This window comes from Sturnira hondurensis, unplaced genomic scaffold (assembly GCF_014824575.4).
Source record: "Sturnira hondurensis isolate 20B ecotype Veracruz unplaced genomic scaffold, ASM1482457v3 Scaffold0022566, whole genome shotgun sequence".
NCBI classification, from domain to species: Eukaryota; Metazoa; Chordata; class Mammalia; order Chiroptera; family Phyllostomidae; genus Sturnira; species Sturnira hondurensis.
In genome coordinates, this window is record NW_028095197.1 from 14,697,762 (window position 1) to 14,725,303 (window position 27,542).

Here is a 27,542-nt window from a genome sequence, read left to right on the forward strand (position 1 = left end):
GACCTAGTGTATTTGCTTGTCTTCCATGGCCTACCTCACTTTTCAGAGGCAGAGAGGGGCCCTGAGGATCACCTAAACCAATTCAATTCCTTCGTTCTCTAAGGAGCCAAGTATGGCAAGAAGCCATGGTCAGTGGCAGGAATCAGTGGGCAGGACTGGGGTAGAACCCACTTTCCCCTGATCCAAATCCATCTCCTTCCTCCTACCAGGGCCCCTTCATACCTGGGCCCTTCTCAGTCTCCTCTGTACTGTCTGTCCTCTGCCGGCCAAAGCTACATGACTGTCACCTCCTCTGCCAGCTCACAAGCTCCTCAAAGGCACCCAGTAAACATGGGGTCAGATGTCCTCTGCGAAGCCACATTTGTTGTTGCTCTTGCATCACTCACTGAAACCGTGAGCCCCCTTCAACAGGTCATCTGCTCACTCTCCTTTGCCTTCATCATGGAGGAGCTTCCTACAAAGAGCATGTGTTTGGCTTGTCCAAGGTGCCAAAGGCACAGTTTGGTTTGTGGCAGTTGGCCTTGAGTGCTGCTTCTGAGGATACCAAGACAAGTGTGCCCTGTGCCCTGGAACAGGAGCTCTTAACCTGAGGACCAAGCATGTGTGAGTTCCTTTGGACAGAAAGGCCATGGCTGCAGCTTTCATCATGTTCTCCAGGTTGGCGGTGACCCGAGAGCAGTAGTGACCACTGAGAACCATGGCTCTCTGGGTGGCAAAGAACACTGCAGCTCCACGGGCCTGGGGTCAGACCAACTAGGATTCACATCCAGTCTCCACAACACACTAAGCACAGACTTGGGCCAAGTCACTGAACCTGTAAAATTCTCGGTTCCCTCATCTGTAAAATGGTGATAAAACTACAGTTTCCTTCCGAGAGCTGCTGTGAATATTTCATGAGCTCTGACAGGCAAAGCATGACGCAGAGTGCCTAGCAGAGTGGAAAGGCTCAAGAAATGGGCCTGTTAGGGTTACGGAGGCACTGTGGTGGGGGGCCTACAATAGTGCTCACTCTGCTACTGTCCTGCTAGGGACACCCTTCCTCCAAAGCAGGAACCCTGTTTTACTCATCTCACTACTTTCATGCAAAGAGGCTAATAGAGTCACCCCAGAACTTCACCCAGATCTGGGACTTGCTACACGACATTTCAATATTGCAGCACTTCAATCTATCTTTTTCTTCCGTCCATATTCCAAGCAGAGAGTCAACATCCAAAGCAAGGATGCAACAAGATCTGATCACTGTGGCCACTCTGCAGGGACTCTGGTCTGTTTAACATTTACTCAGTTAACCTCCTTATCTCCCTGTTTATAGTTCAAGGAAAACCAAACAAGGTCCCTTGCCTAAGTCAGCTGCTCCTCATACAGGGAAGATTTATGCAACCCAACCAAGTGCCCAAAGGACCACAGGAGTCTCCCATTTAACCTCCCAGAGATTCTGGCACCAAGGGTGGTGGTTGGCCAGACAGCATAGGACAATAGCAGGTGAAGGTATTTCAGGCTATACCATGATGGGTGAAGCAAAGACCCTTCCCTGTGTGTTGCGTCCACCTTATTTGCAAGGACAAGGACTTGGCATGCGTGCACAGGATGACAATCAAATAGCATAATGGAATCCCAGGAGCCAGGAAAGTAATGGGCCTTGATGGCTCCGGGTCAAGCTGGGAAAGATTATGGGGACAAATCATGCACCACCTTTTATTTACAGAGACAAGACCCCTCTGCAAGATTCACCTTAGCAATCCACCTTCCAGCTAGGTCCCTAGAGGTAGTGAGAACAGGAGGCAAGGTTGCAAAAAGTACATAGGTAAAAGGCAGAAATCTCATCTGCCTTCTATGGATATAGCAATTCCACATTTCTAAGAGTCTATGGTCTAGATTCAGAGAACTGGGGGTTAAAATTCCGTGACTTGTTCAAGATAACAGCCTCGGCAAGTGTCCGAGACAGAGACAAGAAAGCCCCGATTCGTCTGACCCAACGTCTGCCTGTTCCGACTCCCCCACGTTGCCTGCCTGTGATCATTCCAGAGAGAGAATAGCTGAGCAAATGGAAAAAACGAGTTTTTCCTGAAATGCGCACATCAGTGGGGCTTAGGTGAGTTCTTAAACAAAATCAAACACACGTTTGCTCATTCATCTTTGGGGTTCCAAAAGGGAAGGCAGAATTATCTCCTGGGCCTGCAAATGGAGAGTGTATTTCATTTTATATTCGCTTCCTTTTTAGTAAAATCTGAGAATCACTTCTGGGAGAATGTCCCAGAGATTTTCTAAGGTTTTTAAAGACTTGAATATAGAGGGGTGGACAAAAGTAGGTTTACAGTTGTGATATTAATAAATAATATAAGACTAAGCTCGGGGTTTTGCACACTCAGTCACAGAGGTGGGTTTGGCCCACCTCGGAATAGAATGCATACTAGCAAACTAGCAGGTAAATCACTGCCTCTATGGACTGTTGACCAGACCAAGAACAGAATCAAAAAGTGACCCCTGAGCCATCCTTTTCCTGAAGAATAGTATCCTGTAAGTCTATGAGGCTGGCAGGATATGGGTGGAGCTGGTTAATGGTGGGGGAAGTTACAGGCGCAATGGAACAGAGGTTCCTGCTAAACCTCCTACATGAACATTGATCATTTAGACAGGGAAACTTCTGCAGTGATGATCCTTCCCGCGAGCCAAGCCAGCAGAGAAAGACGTGACTGTGGGATAATGACAGTAACAGAACATAGGTTTTATTATAGAGATGAGGTACCACGAAGCTAAGTCACTCATTCAGTGTGATATAGCTAGTAATAGCTAAAGCCAGGATTCAAATCCCAGTAACCTGACATCTCAAGCATGTGTTCTTGGCCACTGCTCTACCTCCCATGCTCACTGTAGAAGCTGCCGTCAGAACACGGAATTAGGAGTCAGAGGGTCCAGGTTTTACTTCATCTCCATCACCACTTATTAATGTGTGACCTTGTGCAAGTCCCTGCCCTTCTCTGAGCCCTAGTTTACTTAAAAAGGAAATGATGATAATAAAGTCTGGTATGTTATAAGAATCCAATCAAATAATAACAGTCGATCTGAGAATTTCTACACAAATGCTGCTTAAAATTATGTGTCCCATGATTTGCACCTGTGTAACCAAGACTGAATGCACATGAAAAAGACTGGCAGGGACCGGGTGACAGTGGCGAGAAGGGACTGCCCGAGGGGCCTTTTTTAATCACCACTTTCTAAACTATCTGTAAGGTTACTTTACTTTTACGATTTATAATGTATGAAACAGACATTGGCTATTATTACCGTTACTCTTATACCCATTCACAAGGACTGAAAGTAGCTTCCTGAGTTCATGCCTTATCAAAAAATTGAAAGCCTCGCTTTCCTGTTCCAAGCCATTTTACCACGTCTCCTAAGGCAGCCTCTTGGGAAAGGTCAAATTTAGCCCATGCCCACTGCCTAGATGTGACGTGCCAGTGAGTGGGGAGTCTCAGGCAGGATGTTCAGATACTCACATTCATGTTGTTCATAGGGCGGGTAGCTCAGCCGAACAGAGATCAGGATCAGGAAGATGAAGAGAGGCCAGGCCACTTCCAGCAACAACTGACACTGAGTGAAAATAAGACAGAGCAAGGTCAATTTAAACAGTTACCATGGGTGTCCGATGTCGTTGAGCTTTGGGAAAGCTACAGAAAAGTTAAACAACTGGTCAACTTCTCCAGGCCCTGCCACCACTCTCTAAGCTCTCCTAACACTTTCTGTTTACAATTCTTACCTCGTAACACACTCTTTCACATCTCTGTGTTTTCCTTAAGAAAGATGCGATGCTTCCCATCCTGCCCCATCTGGCTCATTTCTAATCATTCTTAAGACTCAACCAGACAAAACTTCCTTTACTAAAATCTCAGGCTGAGCTAGAAGCCCTTCTCCTGTGCTCCCACAGTAGTCGAGCCCTTGAAATCATCTGTTTCTGTCACTGGCTTCCTCACTGCAATACAAGCACCCTGAAGGCAAGCACTGGGTCCCGGTCATCTCTGCATCCCTAGCCTTAGCACAGTTTCAGGTGTGTAATGACCACGGAGAGACTTCATTGAGAGGAGGGCCAAGGCAACTGGGCCCTGCTGTGCTAAATATTCTCTTAAACTATGGATTTTAGTGACTACTTAATACTCCACACTGGGAATGGATCCTAATTAAGTCAACCTTTTTGCCACTACTGGTACTTCAGATTGTTTGGAGGTTTCTTTTTGTTCTTTGTTGTTAGATTTTTAGAATTTTAAACAGTCCATTTTTAATTTCCAAATGCCTTTGATCTGGTTCCATATTAATGTCTTTTTTAAAAAACCCTCCTTTTGGAAGGAAAGGTATAGATGATAACAGTGGATGTCCTGAGGTGATAAGAAAATGAGTGGTTTTTTAAATACTGTCCTGTGTTTTCTAATTTTTCCATAAAAAGAACAAAACCTACTGTGGCCACATAACTATGAAGAACGGTTTGCTATAGATAGCACACCAGGCAAAAACAAAAGACAAATACCATGCATCCCTCTCTGAAAGAAGAGACACTATCGCTGGGGTCTCCAAGACCAAGGATGGGACTGGGCTTGCCCAGTACTTCTATAGATAATTCCAAAGGGGCAGCAACGTACATGAAGCCCCCAGGCTTTCAGATGGCGTTGGNGGAGGTTTCTTTTTGTTCTTTGTTGTTAGATTTTTAGAATTTTAAACAGTCCATTTTTAATTTCCAAATGCCTTTGATCTGGTTCCATATTAATGTCTTTTTTAAAAAACCCTCCTTTTGGAAGGAAAGGTATAGATGATAACAGTGGATGTCCTGAGGTGATAAGAAAATGAGTGGTTTTTTAAATACTGTCCTGTGTTTTCTAATTTTTCCATAAAAAGAACAAAACCTACTGTGGCCACATAACTATGAAGAACGGTTTTGCTAGAGATAGCACACCAGGCAAAAACAAAAGACAAATCCCGTGCATCCCTCTCTGAAAGAAGAGACACTATCGCCGGGGTCTCCAAGACCAAGGATGGGACTGGGCTTGCCCAGTCCTTCTATAGATAATTCCAAAGGGGCAGCAACGTACATGAAGTCCCCAGGCTTTCAGATGGCGTTGGCCTCTTCTGCCTGCTGAGGGGAAGGCCCTCCTGGGCAAGGTTCCCCAGGCACTCTCCGCCTTCATCAGCACTTAGCACAGCAGGGGCCCTGTTTAGACAGGAGCTTCTACCCTCATTCCCTTTCCTCTCTCTAAGCCTAGGCTACTATGAGGGCTGAGAAGATGCTTGTTGAGTAAGAGAACAAGCTGAAGTTTGTAAAACAATAAAGATGGCAATCATCTGAGTCCTCTGGGAAAGCAATTTGGCCACATGTAGCAACAGACATGTGCATCCCCTTTGACCAGATAATATTGCAGAGAATATAACCCACAGAACTAAATTCAAAACATCGAAAGCTACACAAATGAAATTATTTGTTCTGTGAAACACGACAGTTGAAAAATACTGGAAACAGTGGCGGAGCAACTGGGAAATGATTGTATTATCATACACCTACTCGACAATGTAGAATGCCATCATCCCAACAATGTTTATGAAACACAGACCCTCTTAACCATATAACACTAAGTGAAAAAAGAACACAAAGCTGTATCCATTCCCAGCTTACAGCTAAATAAAATCACAAATATTAACAGACAGGAATAAAACTTGTTTAAAATGGTGTAACTGTGGATGAATTCAGAAGGGAGTAATACACTCAGAAAAAACAACTACATGAAGAGTATGAGTAAGATCACCACCAACCTTGAAGCTCTGAAGCTACGATTTGCACTTTTAGGGTCAATAGTAGCTACCATTCATTTCAAGTCCAATGTGTAGTAGGCATGTTACATACGCATTAGTTCATTCAAGCCTTAGGACACCCCTGTGATGTGGGAACCACTGTTGTCTCCCTTTCACATCGAGGCCAAAGCTTCGAGGACGGACGGTCACAGAGCTAGTCAGTGGCAGGGCTGAGATTAGTGGCCAGTTCCTCTCAACCCCAGAGGCCATATAAAATTCTATCTGATGCAGTGTGAGGTCCAGGTGGCATGGCCAAAAGACATCAGCACGTTCCATACAGGGAAAGTGAACTCATGGCCCATAGGTTTGTTAGAGTTACGGCCAATACCGAGCACCTCCTGTGTACCAGGAATTTTTATATATCTCATCTCTGACATTTAATTCTCACCATAACTCTGTGAGGTAAGTTGTATCCTTACCATGTCAGAAGTGAAGAAACTAAGGTTCTAAGAGGTCATGAGCCATAGCCTGGTAAGAGAGCCCACCGGCACTGGGACTCAGATCTACTGACCCCTAAACGTGTCCTTTTGCATTCATTTTTTAGTTTTATTTTTAATTTTTATCTGTTTTGTCTTGTTCATTGTTGTTCTATTACAGTTGTCCCAATTCCCCCCCCCAATTGTTGCTCTCCCCTGCCCCACCTCCCCACCCTCCTCCACCATAGTCAATCCCCACCCTGTTGTCCATGTCCATGAGTCATTTGTCATTTACACTTGTTCTTTAACTAGACCCTTCCCCTTCTTTCCTCCTTCACCCCCCTCCCCACCCCCGTCTCCTTGTCCCTGTCAGCCTGTTCCCTGTTTCCATGCCTCTGGTTCTATTTTGCTCATTTGTCTGTTTTGTTCATTAGGTTACTATTACAGGTGGGATCATACGGTATTTGTCTCTCACCACCTGGCTCATGTCGCTTAGCATAACATTCTCCAGTGTCTGACAGAACCATGTTTGGGACACACAACTTTTAAAACGGCCACTCAGTGTGCCACTCGCTAGCCCTCCTGAGCACTGATCTGACCCAGTGAATCAAGCCTTATGGTCCTGGCCACCTCTGCAGCCCCCAAATCTAGGACCCTGTAGGGCAAGAGATGCTCAAAATACGTTGGTTGTCTGAAAAAAGTGAGTGCATTTTCCCCAGGGCACTGACAGCAAAGAGAACAAAAAAAATCATACAAAACACTTTCAGCTTCTGAAGCGAGTGGAAGCAGATCGGGAAAAGAGGTAAGAAAAAGAAGAAGAATGATGCTTAAACACTTAAACAGGCCTTCCTATTAGTATATTCATTTTACAGATGAGATAAATGAGACTTAAAGAGTTAATAAATTGCCCAAAGCTACAAGGTTGGTAAATGGCAGAGGCGGGATTCAAAGCTAGTCAGATTCAAGGGTCCCTGGCTCTTAGCCACCGTGCACCCAGGCCTCCTTATGCCCCCTGCACTATCACCAGAGTGTACGGATTATTGATCTTGCAAACCTCTTGCTAACCCGAGTCACTGACACGTATGCATGAATGAAGAGGCTGCTTTCGAAGCTCACACCCCCAAAAGCTAGAAGACAAAAAGCTCTTGGGAGACAAAAGGTAATCTTTGCCCTCTTACCCTGTACCTCTGAAGTGACTTCTGTCACTGAACACAAAACTCACCTTCCAAACTCAGGGGATCATCTAGCATTTCTCGTCCTCCTAGCCTCCCGGTAGGACCCTCACTTGACTACTGCCAGGCCTGCCATTCTGGCTCCACTTGTTACCCAAAGAAGATTTCTCCCCTATCCCTACACTTAGCACACTTTTCCTTCACAGAGGCCCTCATAAAGAGTTGGGAAGTAAAACTGATGCTTTACTTTTATAAACCCCTATTGAGCACTCTTCTAAACCTTGTTTCGGTACCTACCCACCCACCTCCCCATCTCTCCTCCAGAAGGAGGGAGAGACATGGAAAGAGGAACACCGTTTTCAAAAGGTGTTTCTCACCAAAGTCAGAAACTCAGGAGCCTTCTTGTACTGTCGGGTATTAAAAAATGATTCTGATGCTTACGTGAACAGCTACGCGGAGCTGCTCCGGGGAGCAGCGAAGCACCACTCTGGACTGTCCGTCTCGTCCTACCTCAGCTATCACGTGGGAAAACCCGAGCTCGCAGCGTTCCTCCAAAGCAGCACTCCTGACACTCTCGGCCAGGTAACCATCATCGGGCGCTCTCCTACGAACTGTAGGGTGTTTGCCGCATCCCTGTTCCCTGCCCGCTAGATACCAGCCACACCGACCACCCCCACCCAGGATAGTGACAACCAAAAGATACCTCTCAACATCACCAAGTGGCCCTGGGCCATTAACGTAGAGATAGGATACTTTTTGGGACTTGACAAGGTAATAAGATGCAATGGGAAAAAGAAACAGATGAAACTATCAAAGTATATTCTGAGACACAAAAGGAAGTGTGGTCTTTTTATTTTTACTTTTATTTTTTTATTGTATTTTTTCCAATTACCATTTAGGTCCCTTATGCCCCACCCCCACAGACAACACCGTTGTCCACAACCTTGAGTCCTTTTTCATTTTTGCTCAATCCCTTCCTGCCTACCCATCCACCCCTTAGCTGTCAGCCTGCTCTCTGTGAGTCTGTCTCTATTTTACTTGTTAGTTCAGTGTGTTCATTAGATTCCACATGAGTGAAATCATATGGTAATTGTCTTTTTCTGATGGGCTTATTTCACTTAGTATAATGTTCTCCAGGTCTATCCACATTGTCACAAAGAGTAAAATGGGACAATGAGTTACTCCAGATCTCAGAATGTTCAAAGCAATAGCACATTCTGTGTTGTATCAGCATCAAAATAAAAAATACTTAGCAAACGACCAAATAAATAACTTCCAAGCAGCTCCCTAAAGACACAAGATTTTGATAAATGTCCCCAAAATAACTAGAAAAGAAATCACTTGTTCCATGACTTGTTCGAGATAACAGCCTCGGCAAGTGTCCGAGACAGAGATATGAATGAAAGAAAAATTAGTTTTAGGCCCATCCCTGGAACTATACACTTCAATTAGGTCTGCGTAAACTGAAGTGAAATCTTTAAGCTCAAACCAGAGGAATGCTAGAGAGAAAAACAATTTTCAAAATCAGACCTGCCCTTCTCCTAAAACTATACCATTGTGCATTTATGGTGGTTTTTTAAATTAGTTTAATCCTTTGGAAGAACATCTGATCACAGACTTCAAGGGCCGTTTCCCTTTGACCTAATAATCGTACTCCTGAGATTTTGGCTTAAGGAAGTAATACAAAAGGATGAAAAGGCCAGCCGTATCAAACCTTTATAGTAATTTATTTGTAACAGCAAACGCTGGGAACAATCTAAATGTTGGCGATAGAATATGAACTTAAACAAAGACTGTATTGATGGATTCCTATAAAGCGACCAGTAATGTGAATGGAATCAGCCCAGAGTAAAATTTGGGACCAAAAGATTTAGCACTTCCTCTAATCTTAACTACCTTCCTAACCTATAATACTCTCCTCGCTGTGAAACAGGGAGGGCAGTGCCTGCCTCTTGGGATCGCCATGCAAATCAAGACAATGGACACAAAAGTACTCTCAAAACTCCAAAATGCAGCCTGTATACCAAGAATCATCATGATGAACATGACGATTATTTGGAGCTATGGGAACAGACACACCAAATACTGTTAAATGAAAGAAGGAAACAGCATAAAATGGAACCCGTGAAGGTAATGAGTTCAGCTGTGTCCTTCGGCTGTACTCGCTCAAGTCCTCTGGGTGCCAAGGACATCACACAATCTGACCCCCGGAGGCTCCCTCTGCACATGAAAGACAACGCAGCTGCCCCTCTCCAAACGCAGATCCCTGCGTGATCTGGCCCTGCCTGGAACACAGTTCCCTTGATCTCTGGACTCCTGATGTTCCGCTGCCTAAGTGCTACTGGAACATCAGGGGTCAAGGCTTCAATGTCCTGACCCTCCATTCCAAATGAAGTCCCTATCCACAGCCTGGTCGTACCTAACACAGCACCACAGCGTGTCTGGGTTGTTTTCCTTCATGACACATCGCAATGTGTTATTATTTTTACTTGTGTGGATTATGTGATTCATATCTCCTTCTCTAAACTGTAAGTGCTCTAAGAGCAGGAATCATGTCTACCTGGTTCACTGCTATGCACTCAGATCACTGCCCCACAGGTAGTGATGCTCAGTCAATATTTACCCAAGTGAAACAATAAATGGCTATTTGTTCTAATGTTCTTCAGTCCATAGAAGAGGAAACTAAAACTTAGGAGAAGACTGTTCCCCTAAATCCGATGGCATATGGTAGCCAACTTGGAGTTAGAAGTGAATTAAAATTAGATAATAATTAGAATTATTATCTGGATTTGGACCATCACTGCTAGGCCAGGACTAAGAACAGGGAAGAAGTGGGTCAGGGGAAAATGGAAATGGGAAGAGGAAAAGAAAGTTTTCATCTATTCTGTAAAATTCTATAATGGCTCTTAAGGAGTTTTAATTTTTGACAGCGTATTCCTGTCATTAAACAATGCCCAAATACCAATATTCTAATTTATGCAAAAATTAGAATTATCTATTTTCCCAGCCTTATGGCTAATCAGATCTAATTGAGAAAATATTTAACAACAGAGGGAAAAAAAAAACGTGATATAGCCACGCTCTGGCCCATCTGTTCCACAGGGACCTTGGCCTCTGGCTCATCCTAAAACCAGATGAGGATCCTGAAACTCTGAAGCCCCTCGCCCTTCCTGACCTGTTTGTGCTGAATAACTGCCACCACCCACACTAGTTAACTGTTACTTTGGACCCAAACTGAGCTTTGCACCCAACTTTCGCAACCTAGTTTCGATGGATTCTTTGCCCGACAAGAAGAGCGGAAAGTTAATCCTGGCTGATGGTCTCCATGAGCCTGCACAGTGTGGGCACCAGAAAGTGGTCCCCGGAATTCACCTGCAAACAAGGACACAGAGTGAAAGGGCAAATGGCCCCCTTTCAATGGGGTTGCTCTGGGGAGTACCGGTAGGCCATGGCTTTTATATATTCCTTTTGTTCTTCCTGGCCCCTGGGGCAAGGAAGCCTCCTCGAGGCTGTGAACTAATGGCTCGTTTAACCCATTTACCATTCATTCAGCAAATACTTACCTAGCATATCCCAGATGCCAGGCTCTGGGGCCACGTGTAGACTCTAGGATCTCAGATGAAGGGAAACGAGCAATGATTTTCTGCACATGGACTGGTTCTGACTATGTGAGCTGACAAAGTGGCACCAGAACCCTTACCAGGTTCCGCTGTTAAACCACATAATCCAGAACCCACGCCACGCACATTGGGAAGCAGCTATTAGTCAGAACTTAGGCACCAGAGACATTAAACCTTCGGAGCAGACAAAGCAAAGCTTGCTAAGAAGGGCCTGTGCCTGTAGGGCCACCAGGAAATTCGTTCTGGTGCTATGATCCACTCTGGACCCCTGTCCCTCACCCCAAACCCCAGTTCTGTCAACTGTAAGGGGGGCAGGCCAGATCTTTCCAACGCTGACGATCTGGACACCGGCAACCTGAAATAATCCACCTTTCTTTCTCATTCAGCAAACTACATTTCCTTCAGGAATCAAGAAAAGCGATCACCAGGACAAGCTAGCATGCAGTTGACATATCATCTAGAAAAGTCCTTTGGTGTCAGGACGTTGTGTCCCTACTTCCTCCTTCAATAGGAACTCTGCCACAAGACAACAATTGCCTTCGGCCAAGCCTGCCTGCCTCTCCAATCTTAACTCTTTGCAAACCCATGAGCTATAGTGAGCAAGAAGCAACAAGCTCAAAAACAGTGAAGACTGGCCCAACCAGAATGACCCAACCCCCACAACCTGTTCCAGGACCGATTCCTTGGTTGACCCTGGGAAAATTCCTTCCCTGCTTTGTGCCTCAGCACCTTTATCTGTAAAATGAAAGGCTCTGGACTGTACTGCTCTTCTGGTCTGCTATCGTTGCCAAGATGATATGATGCTTTCCACTACTCATTGGTCAATGGACACACCACAGCAGGAATGGCTTTCTACCATATGGGCTGTCAGAACCAGGATGAGAGGAGGCAGGAGACCTGGACCACATGGTAGCCAAGAAATGAGGATGGAAAATGAATTTGGGCTTGGGACACCAGAACCTGGAAAAAGCCATGGAAAGTGGAGGACAGGTGAAGACGTCAGAAACTTCAAGATCTTGAGACAAAGGATAAAAAAAAAGCACTGAAAAGCAATTTGGCATAGTGTTTTAGAATACCAACTCTAGACTCAGATGGTCTGCATTTGAACCGTACATGTGCTTCTGTGGACCCCAGCTATAACAAGGATGTAAGACTACTACATGGAGTCACAAAAAGATTAATCCAGTTAATATCACACTATTTAGTGCCTAGCACACGGAAGCTCATTCTAGGTGTTTGCTTTCCTTATATAATATCAGGTTTTATATTTTACCATTATTATTATTACTAAAATAGGTAGGATATTAGATACCTAGATTCTAGTTACTACTCTCATTAATGATCTTGGGATTCAGGCCCCCACGGGTAACATGAAGGGCTGGACAAAATACTATCTCTCAAACTGGAATCCATGTGTGTGTGTCTGTGTGTCTGTGTGTGTGTGTTTGGGTGCATGCGCATGTACTCCTGATGGGTTCCTCGCGAGCATCTTAACCATTGTGTGTTTTCCTTTCAATGGTCATCTACACAAATCAGAATAAACATATCTGGATTTTCTAAATGCCTACTTCCTAACAAGTTTTGGCACGAGATTTCAAAGCCTAAGTTTCTATTTGTGCTTGATTGTGTTGGCACCAACATAACTGTAGCAGACTAATGAGGAAGGAACAGATGCAGACGTGATTTATGAATGATGAGACTGGTGGTCCAAAGGAAAGTGAGATGGTATCACATGAAGGTCATGGGGAAAATGGTCAGAGAACTGAATGCTCAGAGCACAGACTATCCAAACGCAAAAGGATGGCACCTCAGAGTTCACTGCCATGTTCATGTTATTTCCTGGATGTGGTTTCAGCTACACAGTGTGAGCTATCTTACTATAATCATTTGAATTGTATTGATTTTGCAATTTTGTTTGCATTAAATGTATAAGTATTATGAATTATACAGTTATATACTAGCATAACAATAAGACGTTTGTATTTAGTTTCACATATGTATAGATTAAGTAACATTATATATAATAAAAAGATATTTAGTGAACGCAAAGGGACATTTGCAGTCTTCTAACATTTCTGTTCCTTTTAAAAAGGTCCAAACATTATTATAGTTTGAGAAACACTCAATTAATTTGTCTCCAAGGTCCCTTATAGCTCTTTGAGTCCAAGAAAAAAATGGTCATTTTTGGTGACCATTTGAGTTGAGATGTGTTAAGCTTCGTTAAGACAGCCAAGTGGGGATGCAGGCTCAGAATTCAGGAAAAAGGAAGGGCAGCAAACAGATTTAGCAGCCAGCTACAGAGCGGTAACAGCTGAACTCAAGGGACTAGATGTGATTTCTAAGAGTGGTCAGAGATAGAGAAGCAAAAAGCTGGCATCTGAGATTCCAGGAGTTCACCGTGCCTTACAGCCTCCAGTCCCCTCTGTGGAAAAATACCATTCACCTGCGCATTAAAGATGATTTCTCTCGGGACGACCCCAAGAATTCCCCTACCACCCAGGAAGTGAATGGCTTAGAACCCTCCACAGAAATAAAAACAAATCTCTGGCTTATTTTCCTCCAGGCTTGCAGTCCAAGCTGAGAGAGTCCACACTGACACTAAAAGATTCCGTCTTTCTAAAAGCCGGGCCATTAGCTAACTTCATTCCCACAGCCCAGACCTACAGGGGCCCATAGGTGCTCCGGCAGAGCCAGATGGCCCCCGAGGCTGCAGCGAAAGGAGCCGGTGGGATGGTCAGGGGCGTCTGCACCAGATTCCGAAGGGGGCAGAACTCATGCCTGGGCAGCAGCACAAACCAAAGCTACTATTTCTGCGTGGTTTGCAAACCTGCCTTCAGTGATAAGTGATAGAGCCCCCGGAGCCACATTCATACAATCACTTTGGGAAAACCGAGATTTTCTTTCCTCCCTGCTCCAATCCCCAACTCAAAACTATGAAGCAACACATGGGAGCACCCCCACCGCACCCCCGAGAAACCCAAGCTTACTGTTTGCCTTCTTCTGAAAGTGAGGTTCTTCCACAGCAGCAGCCTCAGCTGAGGCCAGCAAGCCATGTCACCTCGGCTGTCGCCCACAGCAACCTGACTGGGACTGGGAATCCCTGGAGGCAGTGGCTGGAGCTCACAGCAGGGACGCTGTGGCTGGTCATTAACTGAAAGATAAAGCAGGGAGAGAGAGAGCTGTCAGTTGTTGCTGCAAAGCCAGACACACACCAATGCGGGCTGTGGCTCCAGCCCCCTCACCTGAGACCTCAATCCCAGGTCTGCATCATGACTGCAGTTCAACAGGTCATGACTCCTGGACTTCCGGCCTCAGCCTTCTCCAGTCGACAGGGATTTGTTTGAGCTCCACGGCTGTGATCACGTGGGAATGAAAAATACCTTTACCAAAACAGCTTTAAGTGAGCAATCGGAGGTGGTCAAAACGCTGCGTGCAAAGTGGTATACTGGAATCCGGGAGACCTGCCTCCCTTCTCTGAGGAAATGCCTTCCTTCACATAAAATGTCAGCAGCATTCACAGATTTGGCCTCCAACCTGGATTCATTTACACTAGTCCCTGAAATTCTCCGCAGACCACGTTTTCATCTGGCCGCAAAGTTGAGTCGTTCACATGATAAATGGCACCACCGAGAAAGCAGTCTCCCAGTCTGGAAAGCTGTTGTGTGCCTTAGATGACTGGGAATAACCACCAAGGAAATGCTACGACACCTGGCTCCTGGGTTTTTAGGACAACCCCAGTGACGTATATCTATGGAATGAAAACAGCATCCCGTGGAGAAACAAGTCGGCGGAGGCAGGCGGGGAGCGTCACCTGTGAAACTGACAAGCTCCCACTGTCCAGACATCTGTACCCTCTGGCCTTGCTCCATCTGCACCTGCACAGAGGGGCCAGCTGCTGCTTGTCAGGTGTCACAGGTGCCTCCTTGGAGGACTGTTCAGCCACGCTAGGAGAAAGGGAAGTCCTCGTAAACAGGGGATTCAACTTGTCTATGCATCCTCACCATCCACTCCACAACTGCATTTATTTAATGCTGGAATAATTCCAAGTAGTCACACTAAAGTTAAAATTGGGGGAGGGACAGAAAAATGAAAAGTGGGAGAGGAAGGGAGGGAGGGACACACAGGTTAAAGCAAGGCCCGGCTGGCACTTCACAGTCACGAACCCTTAGCAGAAACCAAACACCAGTTTTAGTTTTAAAATGGCCCGATCCATCATCGTGATCTATAGCGGAGCAGAGATGGGAATGGGGCCTTCTGCATGAGGAACAGACGGAAAAAAGAGCTAAGAATGTAGTGACCGCCTGTGGATACAAACAAAGCGGTAGACGGAAAGTCCATGCGTCCAAATCACATCTTGGTGCAAAGGTCAAGTTTAGTAGGATCTTACCCTTTGGTCCCTCACCCAACAAGGCCTTGGATTAAAAACTTCGAGAGAGAAAAAGAGAATGGAGAGAATTTGTAGAATCTGGGGAGAAGGAATGACCCATTCGTTCATTACCTATTCAGATTCATTCCTTGACCATCCAACCAGTCAGGAATTCCTCTGAAGTACTCAAGACTTAGGGTGTATTTACGCAGCAAACCTATAGAAAGACACAGACCCACCAAGGGTCTCACTCCAGAACACGGAAGAGTTCAACTGGCATAAAGTCAGTCTGCAATTTGTTGTTTACAGGGTAACTGGCCTCTGAGCCTGGAGAGCCAGATTGCCACTGTGTTTATAATCCCAAAACCCTTTCAAGCGGCCAGGGACAGGACTTGCATCCCAGGAACAGGGAAATAAATAATTAGCTATAAATAAGTTTCCAACACAGTACGTGGTACATTAAAAGTGCCAGAGAAATTAGTTCCTTTCTCCTAACTTACCCTTCTTGGTCCTGTCGGTACCTGCTGGCACAGAAACGGTTAGGTGATGTTCCCTGGATTGCTAGCAAACCCACTGTGGGGAAAGGTGGGAAGGGAAGAAAGAGCCGGAAGGGAAAAACACGAATAGCCTAGTGGTGGGAGTCCCCGGGGCCAAACCGGAGCACAGTGTCGCCTCTGCTAAAGTTGAGTGGAAAATCTCAGAGGAAGGAAAGGCATTCCTCTAAAGAAGGTTCATGAGATGAGGAAAATCAGGAGGCAATTTCAGGGATGGTATTTCCCTACAACTAGAGTTTCTGGGTCTCTGGCTACAGGTTCTGACCCCGGAGACCCACCAGGAGACACACAGAGAAGGTTGGCAGAAAGGAGCCCAAAGCAGCAGCAGGCGGCTTGCTCTGGTTTTGCTGGGTGCAAACAGCCAGGCTCCTAGCCTGTGTTTCCCCACCCACCTTGGCCCGCCCCTGGCCACCTGCATAACCCCCTCCCCCCACTAGGTTGCTTCATAACGCAGTGATCCCTGGGAGGAGCCACGCTATAGCTCCGCTAGGTGACTGAAGCCAAAGGGACATTTCCACACCCGTTTTCCAAAAGAGCGAGCAGACAAACCAAAGCTAAAAAGAAGGCAGGACTATGCACTAGGTTTCTCAATGTCTCAACGCCAGTAGCACACGCACTTCTGCCCTTCTGCACATTTCCAGTCACCAGCTGGAAGGGGTCCCACTTCACAATCATTGCCAGTCAATAGGACACTCTCCTCCCACATGAGCCACCTCACTGGCCTCCCAGGCTTGCCCCGTTCCACCCATTTATCACAGGGCAACCAATGTTATTCAACGAAACCAAGTATCTGGCTGTGCCACTCCCCCCCTGAACACCCCCCACCCCCAGGATAAAGCCCAACGCTCACTGTACTTTACCTAGTATCCCTGGGAACTCCAGTCTCCCCTTCCCCCAGCCCCCACCTCCTGATGCCCTGGAAAACCACTTGCAGGGTCCGAATGAACCGCACTCTATCCTGTCACTGGAACTTTCTTGGATGTCCCTTGTCCTGCCAGCCTGGCTAACTCTTCCTCAAACTTAGGTCTCCATTTAGCTGTCTTTTATTCAGGATCCTCCCCTGATTACCTCCCCTGCACTGTCACCTCGGTTAGAAGCCCCTCCGTGGAGCTCCCTGGACAGCCCGGTTCCCCTCGCTGCCCTCCTCCCCACATTCTGAGTCCAGGCAGGGACCATTCCTGTCCCTGGTATGAAAACAAAAAAACAACACACAAAAACAGTACTGGGCATGTAGTAAATAAACACTTTGGGAATGTCTGCTTAATTAATTAATTAACGAAGAGATGGACATGCGAAATAGGGTTATAGACTATAAGGGTGGTGGCATTTCTGGGCCTGTGGTAACTGATTTCTCAAGCTCGATTAACTAATTCAGACAAACTGTCCCCAGAGAGGGAGNCCCCTCCGTGGAGCTCCCTGGACAGCCCGGTTCCCCTCGCTGCCCTCCTCCCCACATTCTGAGTCCAGGCAGGGACCATTCCTGTCCCTGGTATGAAAACAAAAAAACAACACACAAAAACAGTACTGGGCATGTAGTAAATAAACACTTTGGGAATGTCTGCTTAATTAATTAACGAAGAGATGGACATGCGAAATAGGGTTATAGACTATAAGGGTGGTGGCATTTCTGGGCCTGTGGTAACTGATTTCTCAAGCTTGATTAACTAATTCAGACAAACTGTCCCCAGAGAGGGAGCTCTATGTTCAACGGGCTTCCACCGCACACTCGTGATGGCCACAGAGGACTGCTTGGTGACTCCTGGGGCATCTGGGAAACTAATTAAATCTTGGTCTGCTTCCCACAGTCGGCGGGTGTAGCTAAGCATGGAGCAGGCCCTCCCAAGGACAAGGGAGCCGTCAAATATGCTTTTGGCCAAGCTTCATGTTCAAGTCCTGTGCGCAGTCTTTCCAGGTCTTGTTATCAGTCACTCAGATGGATCACCCCTTGTCCAAACTCAACAGACGGTTAGTTTCCAAATCCCAGCCTTCTTTTGTACAGTGTGGGCCTGGAAAGAGTGGCTATTCAAACTTTGGCCCATTTTTGTAAGAAATTTTCACTTCAAATGCCACTGCCCTTTTAACGTTATTCATATCTAGAAAATACAACAGACTGCTAAAACATGACCTTCTAAAATAAATAAAGATGTTCACCATCATTAGTTGCAGAGTATTACTTGTCCAAAAAACCAATGAAATCTTTTCCTTTGCAACAGCACAGATGGACCTAGAAGGTATTACGGTCAGTGGAATAAGTCACTCAGAGGAAGAAAAATGCCATATGATTTCACTTACATGTGGAATCTACAAAACAAAATAAACGAACAAACAAAATTGAAACAGACTCACAGTAACACGGAACAGACTCATGTTTGCCAGAGGGGAGGGATTTGGGGGAACTGGGTGAAAAACGTGAAGGGATTAAGAAGTACAAACTGGGAGTTACATAACAGTCACGAATGTTAAGTACGACATAGGGAATGTACTCAACAATATTGCGATAACTATGTGTGGTGCCGGGGGATACTGGAAATATCAGGAGGGAGCGGGGTGGAATCCTTTGTAAAGTATGATTGCCTAACACCTGAAACTAATACAAAATAATATTGAATATAAACTGTAATTGAAAAATAAAATTTTTAAAAAGAAAGAAAAACCAGCCAAAATCTTCACTATACTTCTTATTGCTGTTGCAATAGACATACAGACTTTACTGAAGCTAAAAGGAGAACACCCAAGCAAAACCAGGTTTAGTCGTAATTTTTAAAAAATCAATTCAATTTGTAAAAACCCCAATGAACTACCACCACAAGAACTACTAAAATTTTTTAAGTTTTAACACGCTAGAGAGAATGTGAAGCAACAGGCACTCTCATATCCTGCTTGTGGGAATGGGAACTGGAACAGCAACTTTGCAGAACAGTCTGGCGATGTCTTATAGCTGATGACACAGCCCCGTCACCCCGTCCCATGTGTAAGAGCACCCCCTTATTGTCCGGTGCGGGCACCTGAAACCACAGAGAGCACTGAAGCTTACATATATGCTTTTCCCATACATACATACCTACCGTGAAGTTTAATTTACAAATTGGCACAGGGAAAGATTAACAACAGGAACTAATATAAAGTAGGACAATTGCAACAATGTACTGTTATAAAGTTATGTGAATGTGGCACTGTGAAGTAAAATAAGGGTGACTTGAATCCAAGCACCATAATACAGTGACAGTCGAACCCATCGTGGGGATGGCGAAGTGACTAACAGGCGGGGAGGAAACAGGTAACTCGAGGACACGCGTGACAAAGGGGTAATGCACGTGCCAGGCAGGACAGAACAAGGTGACGCAAGATGTCATCCCACTCATCAGAATGGCATGCAGTTTAAAACTTATGAATTGTTGGGGAAGGGGGGGTGTTAAAAAAAAAACTTGTGAATTGTTTTGTTATGGAATTTTCCAATTAATATTTCTGGACTGCAGTTGACTGCAGGTAACAAACCACGGAAAATGAAACCACAGATGAAGGGAAACTACTGGATTTACCTGAAAGAAATGACAGCAGATGTTCACATAACAGTATGTGAATATTTTTATAGTATGTGAATATTTTTATAGAAGTCCTATACAGAATAGCCCAAATTGAAACCAACCCAAATGTCCATCAACTAATGCATAAATTACAGTGGAACACTACTCAGCAATAAAAAGGAACAAATTACTGACCTATACTACAGAACAGATAAATCTCAAAAGCCTTATGTGGAGAGAAATAAGCCAGATTAAAAAAAAATCACATACTATATGAGTCTACTCATATTTCACATTCTCTAACAGTGAAAGGGCAGGGACAGAAATCAGATCAGCGGTGGCCCGTGGTCATGGGTGGAGGGAGGACAGATTGTCAAAGAGCCCTGAGTGACGGAAACAGTCTACATCATGAATTGGCAGGGTAGTAGTTATACCACTAACTTACCTATATCAAAATTCATCAAACCATACACTTAAAGAAGAAAAGCATATCTGTATGTAAGTTATACGTCAATAGCCTGACTCCCCCACCCCCACCAAAATAAAAACTTACCTTCCATTATAACAATTAACATACTCCACAAGTCCAATCCTACCTGGGAGCACCTAAGAACTGCCGAGTGTAAAATCTGATGAGTGTGTGATTCCCTAGGAAGGCTGACTAGTGAGTAAGATATTCTCCACCTGTTCGTTCAACCAACAACAGCAGCCTCACCTTTACAGGGATCCTATTCACCACAACAGATATTCACCGAGTTCCAATTATGTGTCTGCTGCTGTTCTAGACACTGGCGATGCAGCGGAGAACAAAAGAAGCAAAGATCCTGCTCTCGAGGAACTTCTAGCAAGGAAGTGGAAAGTAGACAAGCAACAGCAGGTTGTGAAGGCAGAGTACGGTAGTAAGAACAAGAAAAGGAAAGCAGAGTAAGAGGACAGCCAGTCATAGGGGTGGCTAAGTCCTTTCTGGTGAAGCTTCTTGGGGACAGTGAAAAGCAAGGGTAGGCCATGTGCTATTTGTAAAAGGGCCACAGAGTGATCGCTGAGACTGTGAATTTTTACCTTTTCTCTGAACAAAACCAGAAATGCCGGACAGACTCGGTGATGCTGACAAAAGGCAAACACATGGGCTCACAGCAAGCTGGTATAAAGGGGAAATGAATACCCTAGTCAGCACCTACCACCCTGCCCCCCCTTTCCCCTTCTCACCCAAACATCTGGCCCTTCTGAACTTCACCATGTCAAGGAGGAATAAGAAATATACAAAAGAAAAGAGAATGGAAGACATGGCAAAAACAAGGTAGGAGGGGTTTGGGGATTCCCCCCACACACACACACTTAGCAAAGCCAAAAAAAAAAAAAAATTCAGGAACTACTTCCCATGACTGCCTTTTCTTTGTAGCGTGTCTTCCTTAGATGGAAGCTCAACCCTGAAGCTGGAGGGCACAGCCTCATGCGCTTCCAGTGTTCTTGCAGGAAGGAAAGAGTCCAGCTGACCCTTTTCTTACTGCACAAACCGAGTTTCTGGAAGCAGTGCAAACATGCGCATTTTTTTCCTTATTACATTCCCTTAGACATTTTAAAAAATAATTTTATTTATTTTAGATTTTATTTATTTATCTTTAGAGGCAAAGGGAAGGAGAGAGGGAGAGAAATATCGATGTACCGTTGCTTCTTGTGCATCCCTGCTGGGAACTGGCCTGCAACCCAGGCATGTGCCCTGACTGGGAATCGAACCGCAATCCTTTGGGTTCTCAGTCCAGCGCTCAATCCACTGAGCTACACCAGCCAGGGCACATTCCTTTAGACATTAAATCTTACATTAGCAGATAGAAAGAATTTGATGGGGCTTTGGAGACCCACGCTCACCACACGCCTGCTCGAACCTTCTAGAAAAACTGAAGGGCCAAAAAGCAAGTCACCCCCAGGTTTTTCAGAAAATAACTTTTCAACAACTGCTAGACGCCTTTCCCACTGTGATATCTCGCCTACAATAGTTTGTTCTTCTGAAGAGTTTATATACCCAGAATGTGCGGTCAGCAACTAATTTTCATCCATCAAAATAGTGGCTCTATGAGAGCTATCTCTCTAAACTTGATATTAATGAAGAAGTGTGTGTGTATGTGTGTATTATTCTTTGCCAGGCAAATTTCCACATGGTTGCCAAAAGCAGGACAGAAGTCGGTGTTTCTGAAATCCATCACATGAAATTGTTTCTAGATATCCTACATCAATGAACCGCTAGCCAGAAACCTACAATGCGAGAGGCAGATAGAATGCAGGACTGAACTGCACCACATATGAACTGAAAATGTGCTGGTGCTAAAAGCTCAGCTGACTGCCTACTCATGAGATGTAGGCGCAGAAGCAAGAATTACAGATGTTTATTCATCTCCTCTCCAGAGAGATGCAGAGGGCCCTGTCGCATTCGAATACGAAACCTGCAAACCCAACAGAGCACACTTGCTGTGCAAAGTTTATTCTTTAATTGCCTCTGAGCACAGGTCCCTAGATCAGTAGCCACATTCAGGAAAGGGGCTCGTGAGGTTCCTGAAAGTCAGAACACCGGGCTGCAAGAGTCTCACTACAGCCACGACGGAAGCCGGGACACCCGTGACTGAAGATGTGGCTGTGGTGGTGCCGAAGGGGGACTGTGAGTCATCTCCCGATTTCTCCCAGGCCGACTGGGCAACTTTATTCGGCCTGAAGCTGATTCGACTGCCTCAGTTGAACTTTTCTGGCCTCCAGTTGCTTTTGATCAATCTACCCTTAAGGTTATCCTTGCTAACCCTTAAATTCTACCCCGGACGTTCCCCATGATTTCCGTGAAACTGCCCTCAGTTGCCATTAGGCCCTTAGAGGCCTGCAGAAAGACCACAGGCTGGTACTCAGTCACCCACGAAATTTTGTTCTACTTAAATTGTAACATTTAAGTATCCAAATTTGAGGAGGCAATAGGCGTAAGAAGTCCTCCAACAATAAAATGAAACCATTCTCCCATTCTAGAATTCTATCATTTTAAAAGATTCTCTGCTATTGCAGTACCATGTTAAATAATATAGACCCAGGGAATTTTATCAATTCCAGCAATCTGTAATTTAGTGGGACTGTTTTGAAATGACCAAAGGTATATTTGCTTGGTTATTAGTAGCAATAAGTTTATAGATAATTGCATACTCTTTTTTTTTACCCTGGAATACATTATTTAATTTCCTGGACAAGATTATTTGCTAATGGCTAATTTTCAAAATGAGGACTATGAAATAAACATATAAAATCTAAAAGTTAGAAGAGATCCACAAATACTGTACAAATCTGTAACTAGTCTTTAAGAAGCATAATTTCTTGGGCCTCAACAACTCTATTTTAGCCCTTGCCAGGTAGCTCAGTTGGTTAGAGTGTTCTCCCAATACACCAAGGCTACAGGTTCAACCCCTGGTCAGGGCGCACATAAGATCAACCAATAAATGCATAAAATAAGTAGAACAACAAATTGATGTTTTCCTCTCTCTGTCTCTCTCCCTTCCTCGCTCTCGAAAAGTCAATTAAAAAATCTTAATTCTATGTTTGTTAAAAGAAACTCAAAAGCTTTAAATCTGTTTCTATTATGTTACTGATACTTGTACAACCAAAGATTCTGCTTAACACTCAACATTCCAGTCTCTACCAGCTATAACAGTCTCAGGACTTCTAACGTGGGGAGTGAAGGTTTCTGAAAGCACATCTGTCCTGTAACCACATTCTCGCTGCACCGTGGTAGAATTATGAGGAAATCCTAACAAAGTGTTAGAAGAGATGGCCCTTCTTCCCCTGCTGATTTTTGCTTCACACACACAGAACAACCTTCAAAGGAAGACTGCATCAAACAATACAACCATTTGCCTTTTCCCTGGTTGGGGGCGGGCAGAACAAAGGAGAAAGAACCTTTCCCCTAGAAAAGAAATCAACCAGTCACAGAAAAAAAATCAAAATTCTTCAACCACAATCAAAATGCCAAAATAAGTGGGACCTGCAAGGGAGAAACTACTGAAATCATAAACACCCTGAGCTACAGAAACAAGCAAACAAACCTCCACAAATGGTCCTTTATCTGCAAAAAAAAAGAAAAAAAGATTGGATAATGTTCCGTCGTGTTGTAGGAGGGTTTTCCAAGAGAATTTTAAGATAAAAGGCTTAGCGACTGTATCAGCAAAAACCATTTTGTTTGGTTTACACCTCTGAAGGGTCAGCATCTTCAGACATTCGTCTCCCAGCCTGAAGGGTTTGTTTTTATGGAAGGGCTCAAAGGATCTGAGACGGGCAAACCTGCATCCCTCCACCCAGTTCCCCTTCCTTTCACCCCACGCTACCATGAAGCAAAAGCAAACACCCCCAAACCCCCTTAACTCTTTTTTATGTTCTTGAATTGATTGAGTAGAAATAAAGGAGGTTTTGGAGTCAGAGAAAACTGGCTTTGAATTTTTACTGCTACTCTCCAGCTCTGGGACCCTAGGGACTCTGAGCCCCCGTAGCCTTTCCATTAAAATAGAGTTGCCATGTACGTAAAACATTATTTCCGTTCCTGGAACCAAGCAGGTATCCAGTAAATGGCAGCTATTATGATTAGTGTAACAGATTTCATAAGGTAAAACACTCATCAAGGGTGGGGCACAGCATGGGCAAATCTCTCTTCTTCTCCTTTGTCCACAGGCACTCTCCCTCCTAACCCTCCGACGACGGACCTCTCCAGAACAAACTGAAGAAAATCTCTCCCATGCCCAACTCAGTGGAAGATGTGAAAAGGTCACCTGGGTATTGTGGTGCCACTTCTGCCATTGTTTTACCAGAAAACCCTTTTTTGGGGGGGTGGGGGGCACCACTCACTTCTATTATTTCATATAGGCACACTGCCACCTTCCTTCAAGTCTTCAGTATCTGGGTTCAGTTTTCCTCTCCACCCTACTTCCTCCAGCCTCTTGGTCAATAACCTATTCGCAATCTGGGCCTTACAATTCCTCCATCTTTCCAGCTCTCCCTACAATCTTTCCCGGCATACCAATTTATCAGCTGGTCCCCGTAACTCGTGTGCAGCAAGCTAATGAATGTGTCTCAGCATTTTCTTACTCCCAGTGCCCAGAATGACTTGGTGCTTGCTAAACCTTTGTATAGAATGAGGACCTCTGAGGTCAGACCCCAGGAACGGAAAAAAAGGGTTAAAACGGGTTCCCTACAGCAACACATGAAAAATGTCATTAAAAGTAAAGGTTCAGGTAGCCTAAAACCATGACAAATTTTCCAGCTGTGTTCAAGGCAACACAAGTTTAAGCAGGAGCGTATTTAATTTGGCTTTCCTCAAAGCCTCTCTAATTTGTTTGAAAGGACATTCATCTTCATTGACTTCATGTGAGCAAAGGAGAACTTGCAATTCACTAAACTGGGTCTCTAGAACCATCGTAAACATGCCCCCGCCCCCAGGGGCTCCATCCCCAAACCAGAACTGGCAGCATTGGTCAGGAACACTACGCCTGAATACAATTCTTCTAACCTCAACACTTTATTTCCTTGACTTCGGCCAAAACCAGCTGTCTAATCTCCGGACTTCCGTCCAATCCTAGCTCCTAGAGTATGTGACCCAACCCAGCAACCTTCTTCATAAGGTTTTTCACTAGCCAGGCCTTCCGGCAGTGCAGGCATGTCATGTATCCCAGACACCTCTGCTTCCACGGCCCAGCCAGGACCAGTTAGCAAGGCAGCTGGGGACCCAGTCAGGGTGCCAGAGCAGTCAGGGAGGCCGGGGACCTGTCCCCGCCACTTGACAACAGATCTTCTCAACGATAACCAAAATAAATCACTTTGCTAGTTGCCTCGCTAAAGTTGGGGAAGAGGAATAAAATCACAAGTTTGAATCCACATGCTTGTGATTCTGAGAAACAAAAACTTAAGGCTGTTAGTTAAAAAAAAAAAAAATACTGGCACCCTGAATCCACTCCTTGAGGTCTGGGAGGGTTCTCCCAGAGGAAACAGCTCTGTACGGTGCGAACAGTATCATGACTCTGAGACTTCCTTCTAGAAAGCACTATTTTCACCCATCAAACATTTTCTCTGCCAGGTTAGGAAGTGCTCAAGGGAAACTGAAACTGAACTATGGGGTGCAAGTCCTGTCAGCCTCTTCCCTCCAACTGTGGTTTTACAGTGGCATTTAAAAGTTCAAATAATTCACTCTCCCAAGGGACCATGTGCTAAGTGTCCACATCAGGTGAGCACCAGGGAGTCCCCAGATGGAGCTCCACCTAAAGACAGAGAGTCCAGCTGGTCTCTGCACCCTCCAGGGCACACACGCCCCTTCAGGAAGGCCATTTGAACCAAGTGTCAGACAACCCTCCCTTTGCTCTGCAGAGAAAGTAACGCTGCGATCCTGCAAACTGTGACCAGTGCTAGAAACTGGAAAATGGTACAAATTCCCCTAAATTTGCAAATCCTGCAACAGGACTGACAACTGAATAAACTACTTGACTACACAGCCTTTCTTTTTCTTGAATTCAAGATCCTTACTATAATTAACACAAAATTTCTTAAAAAAAGAAAAGAAATGAATCTTGCCTTGAATCACAATTGATCTTAACTGGCCAAAATTAGCAGAGGGTTTTGTACTTGTGCGTCAAGGAAACGGCTCCTAGGAAAGACTCAACCTTCAGAACTTCTGTGGAGAAGTCCTTCCAATTCCAGTCTAAAACCAGAGTAATTTTTATTTGCAGGAAAGAAAAAGAATCCAGTTGAGAAACCCGTTAAGACTCAGACTGGACTGACAGAAAGAATACATAAGTGAAGCCAGTCCCTATTCAAAGCTTCAGGGTCCATTTTAAGCTGAGAAGGATAGACTTCTGTAGCCACAATCTCTTCTCACCTAGAAGGACCCTGTAAGTATTGCCCCAAATTCTGGTACAAACAAGCCTGGATTAAAAAGGCAAGAGGTCAAGATACTAACCTGCAGTCAGTGACTGCTGGGGAGGTCATCTGGGCAATCCACCCTCCCTCTTTGAGCCATAAAACGGAAAACACGTCCATGCAATGAGGAGGCTGCACGAGATGATCACCAGAGTCCAAGAAAATTGCCTGGAGCTTGGATATCAGCCCCTAATTTGAATCCCTGGCTCTGTCCAAACATGTAAACCACGAGCATGTTATTTAACTTCTCTCTGTATCAGGTGCACCATCTGAAAAAAGGGGCCAACTCAGTCTATTTGCCCACAGCGGGGAGAGTTATACAAGATGAACGTAAGTGGTGCTTAGATTTTAGGAAAGTGGACAGGCATGATATCGAACACTGGATCACATAATGAGAAAATCCTGTTCTTTTCAGCACCTCTTTAGCCTTCATAAAAACTTTATGACATTAGAGAGAACGTTTTTGGCTTGGTCTTCTCTTCAACACCCCTGTAACACCGGTCAATTTCCCTTTTTAACAAAGTAAGAGCAAGTCTCAGAACCAGCTAGGGCCTTCAGAAGGCAATTTTATTTTACAGACGGAATTTAAAAAATAGGTGGGTTTTACTTTACTTCTTTTTAAAATGACATTCTCTTTGAGATAGCCGACACCGGTTTTCCACTTTAGGAGCCCGATAGAAGGCTGACTTCTAAAAACATATCAGTGATTACAAAAACGTGAGTCAATTGAAATGACTCGAGTGGCCTGTAACGCTGCCCTATCTCGGGGCTGTCGTGGCAACTAAACAAGGAAACGCAGGGGAGGCCGGTCCAGGCTGTGCTCCCATCCGGCCAAGGTGCATGGGAACAATGTCAGTCACAGAGGAATGTGAGCGGAGGGTATGTGCAAACAAAAGCAACCACAGAGGATGGACATGAGTTTTCAAAACAAGGAGGGGCCAAGAAGCAGCGGAAGGTATTCTGAAAGTAGAAGTCAGAGAAAACCTGTAGAGGGCGCTTCAGTTAAGCAGTTATTGAGCCATACTATGTGCTAATCACTGGTGAGAAAGCCAGGGGCAGTTCCTTGGAGTATGCCTCTTATAATCTGGGACAAAGCTATCCAAAATGGTCAGTCTTAGTCCAAAGAGCCTTGAATGC

At 44.9% G+C, this 27,542-nt stretch overlaps 1 protein-coding gene across 4 annotated transcripts in view; it reads right to left on the reverse strand.

Annotated features, from left to right (window-relative positions):
• Positions 1–27,542, reverse strand: part of ABCA1 (ATP binding cassette subfamily A member 1) — a 119,494-nt gene that overhangs the window by 83,875 nt on the left and 8,077 nt on the right. For 3 of the 4 annotated variants that reach the window (XM_037035744.1, XM_037035741.1, XM_037035742.1), the window contains 2 exons: positions 14,028–14,191; positions 3,498–3,591 (listed from right to left, as the gene is read on the reverse strand). In XM_037035744.1, the coding sequence (XP_036891639.1) occupies positions 3,498–3,591; positions 14,028–14,093 (160 nt within the window). In that variant the 5' untranslated portion in view covers positions 14,094–14,191. Of the gene's footprint in view, positions 1–3,497; positions 3,592–14,027; positions 14,192–27,056; positions 27,065–27,542 lie in introns of those variants that run through there. The other variant, XM_037035745.1, reaches the window with a different exon arrangement.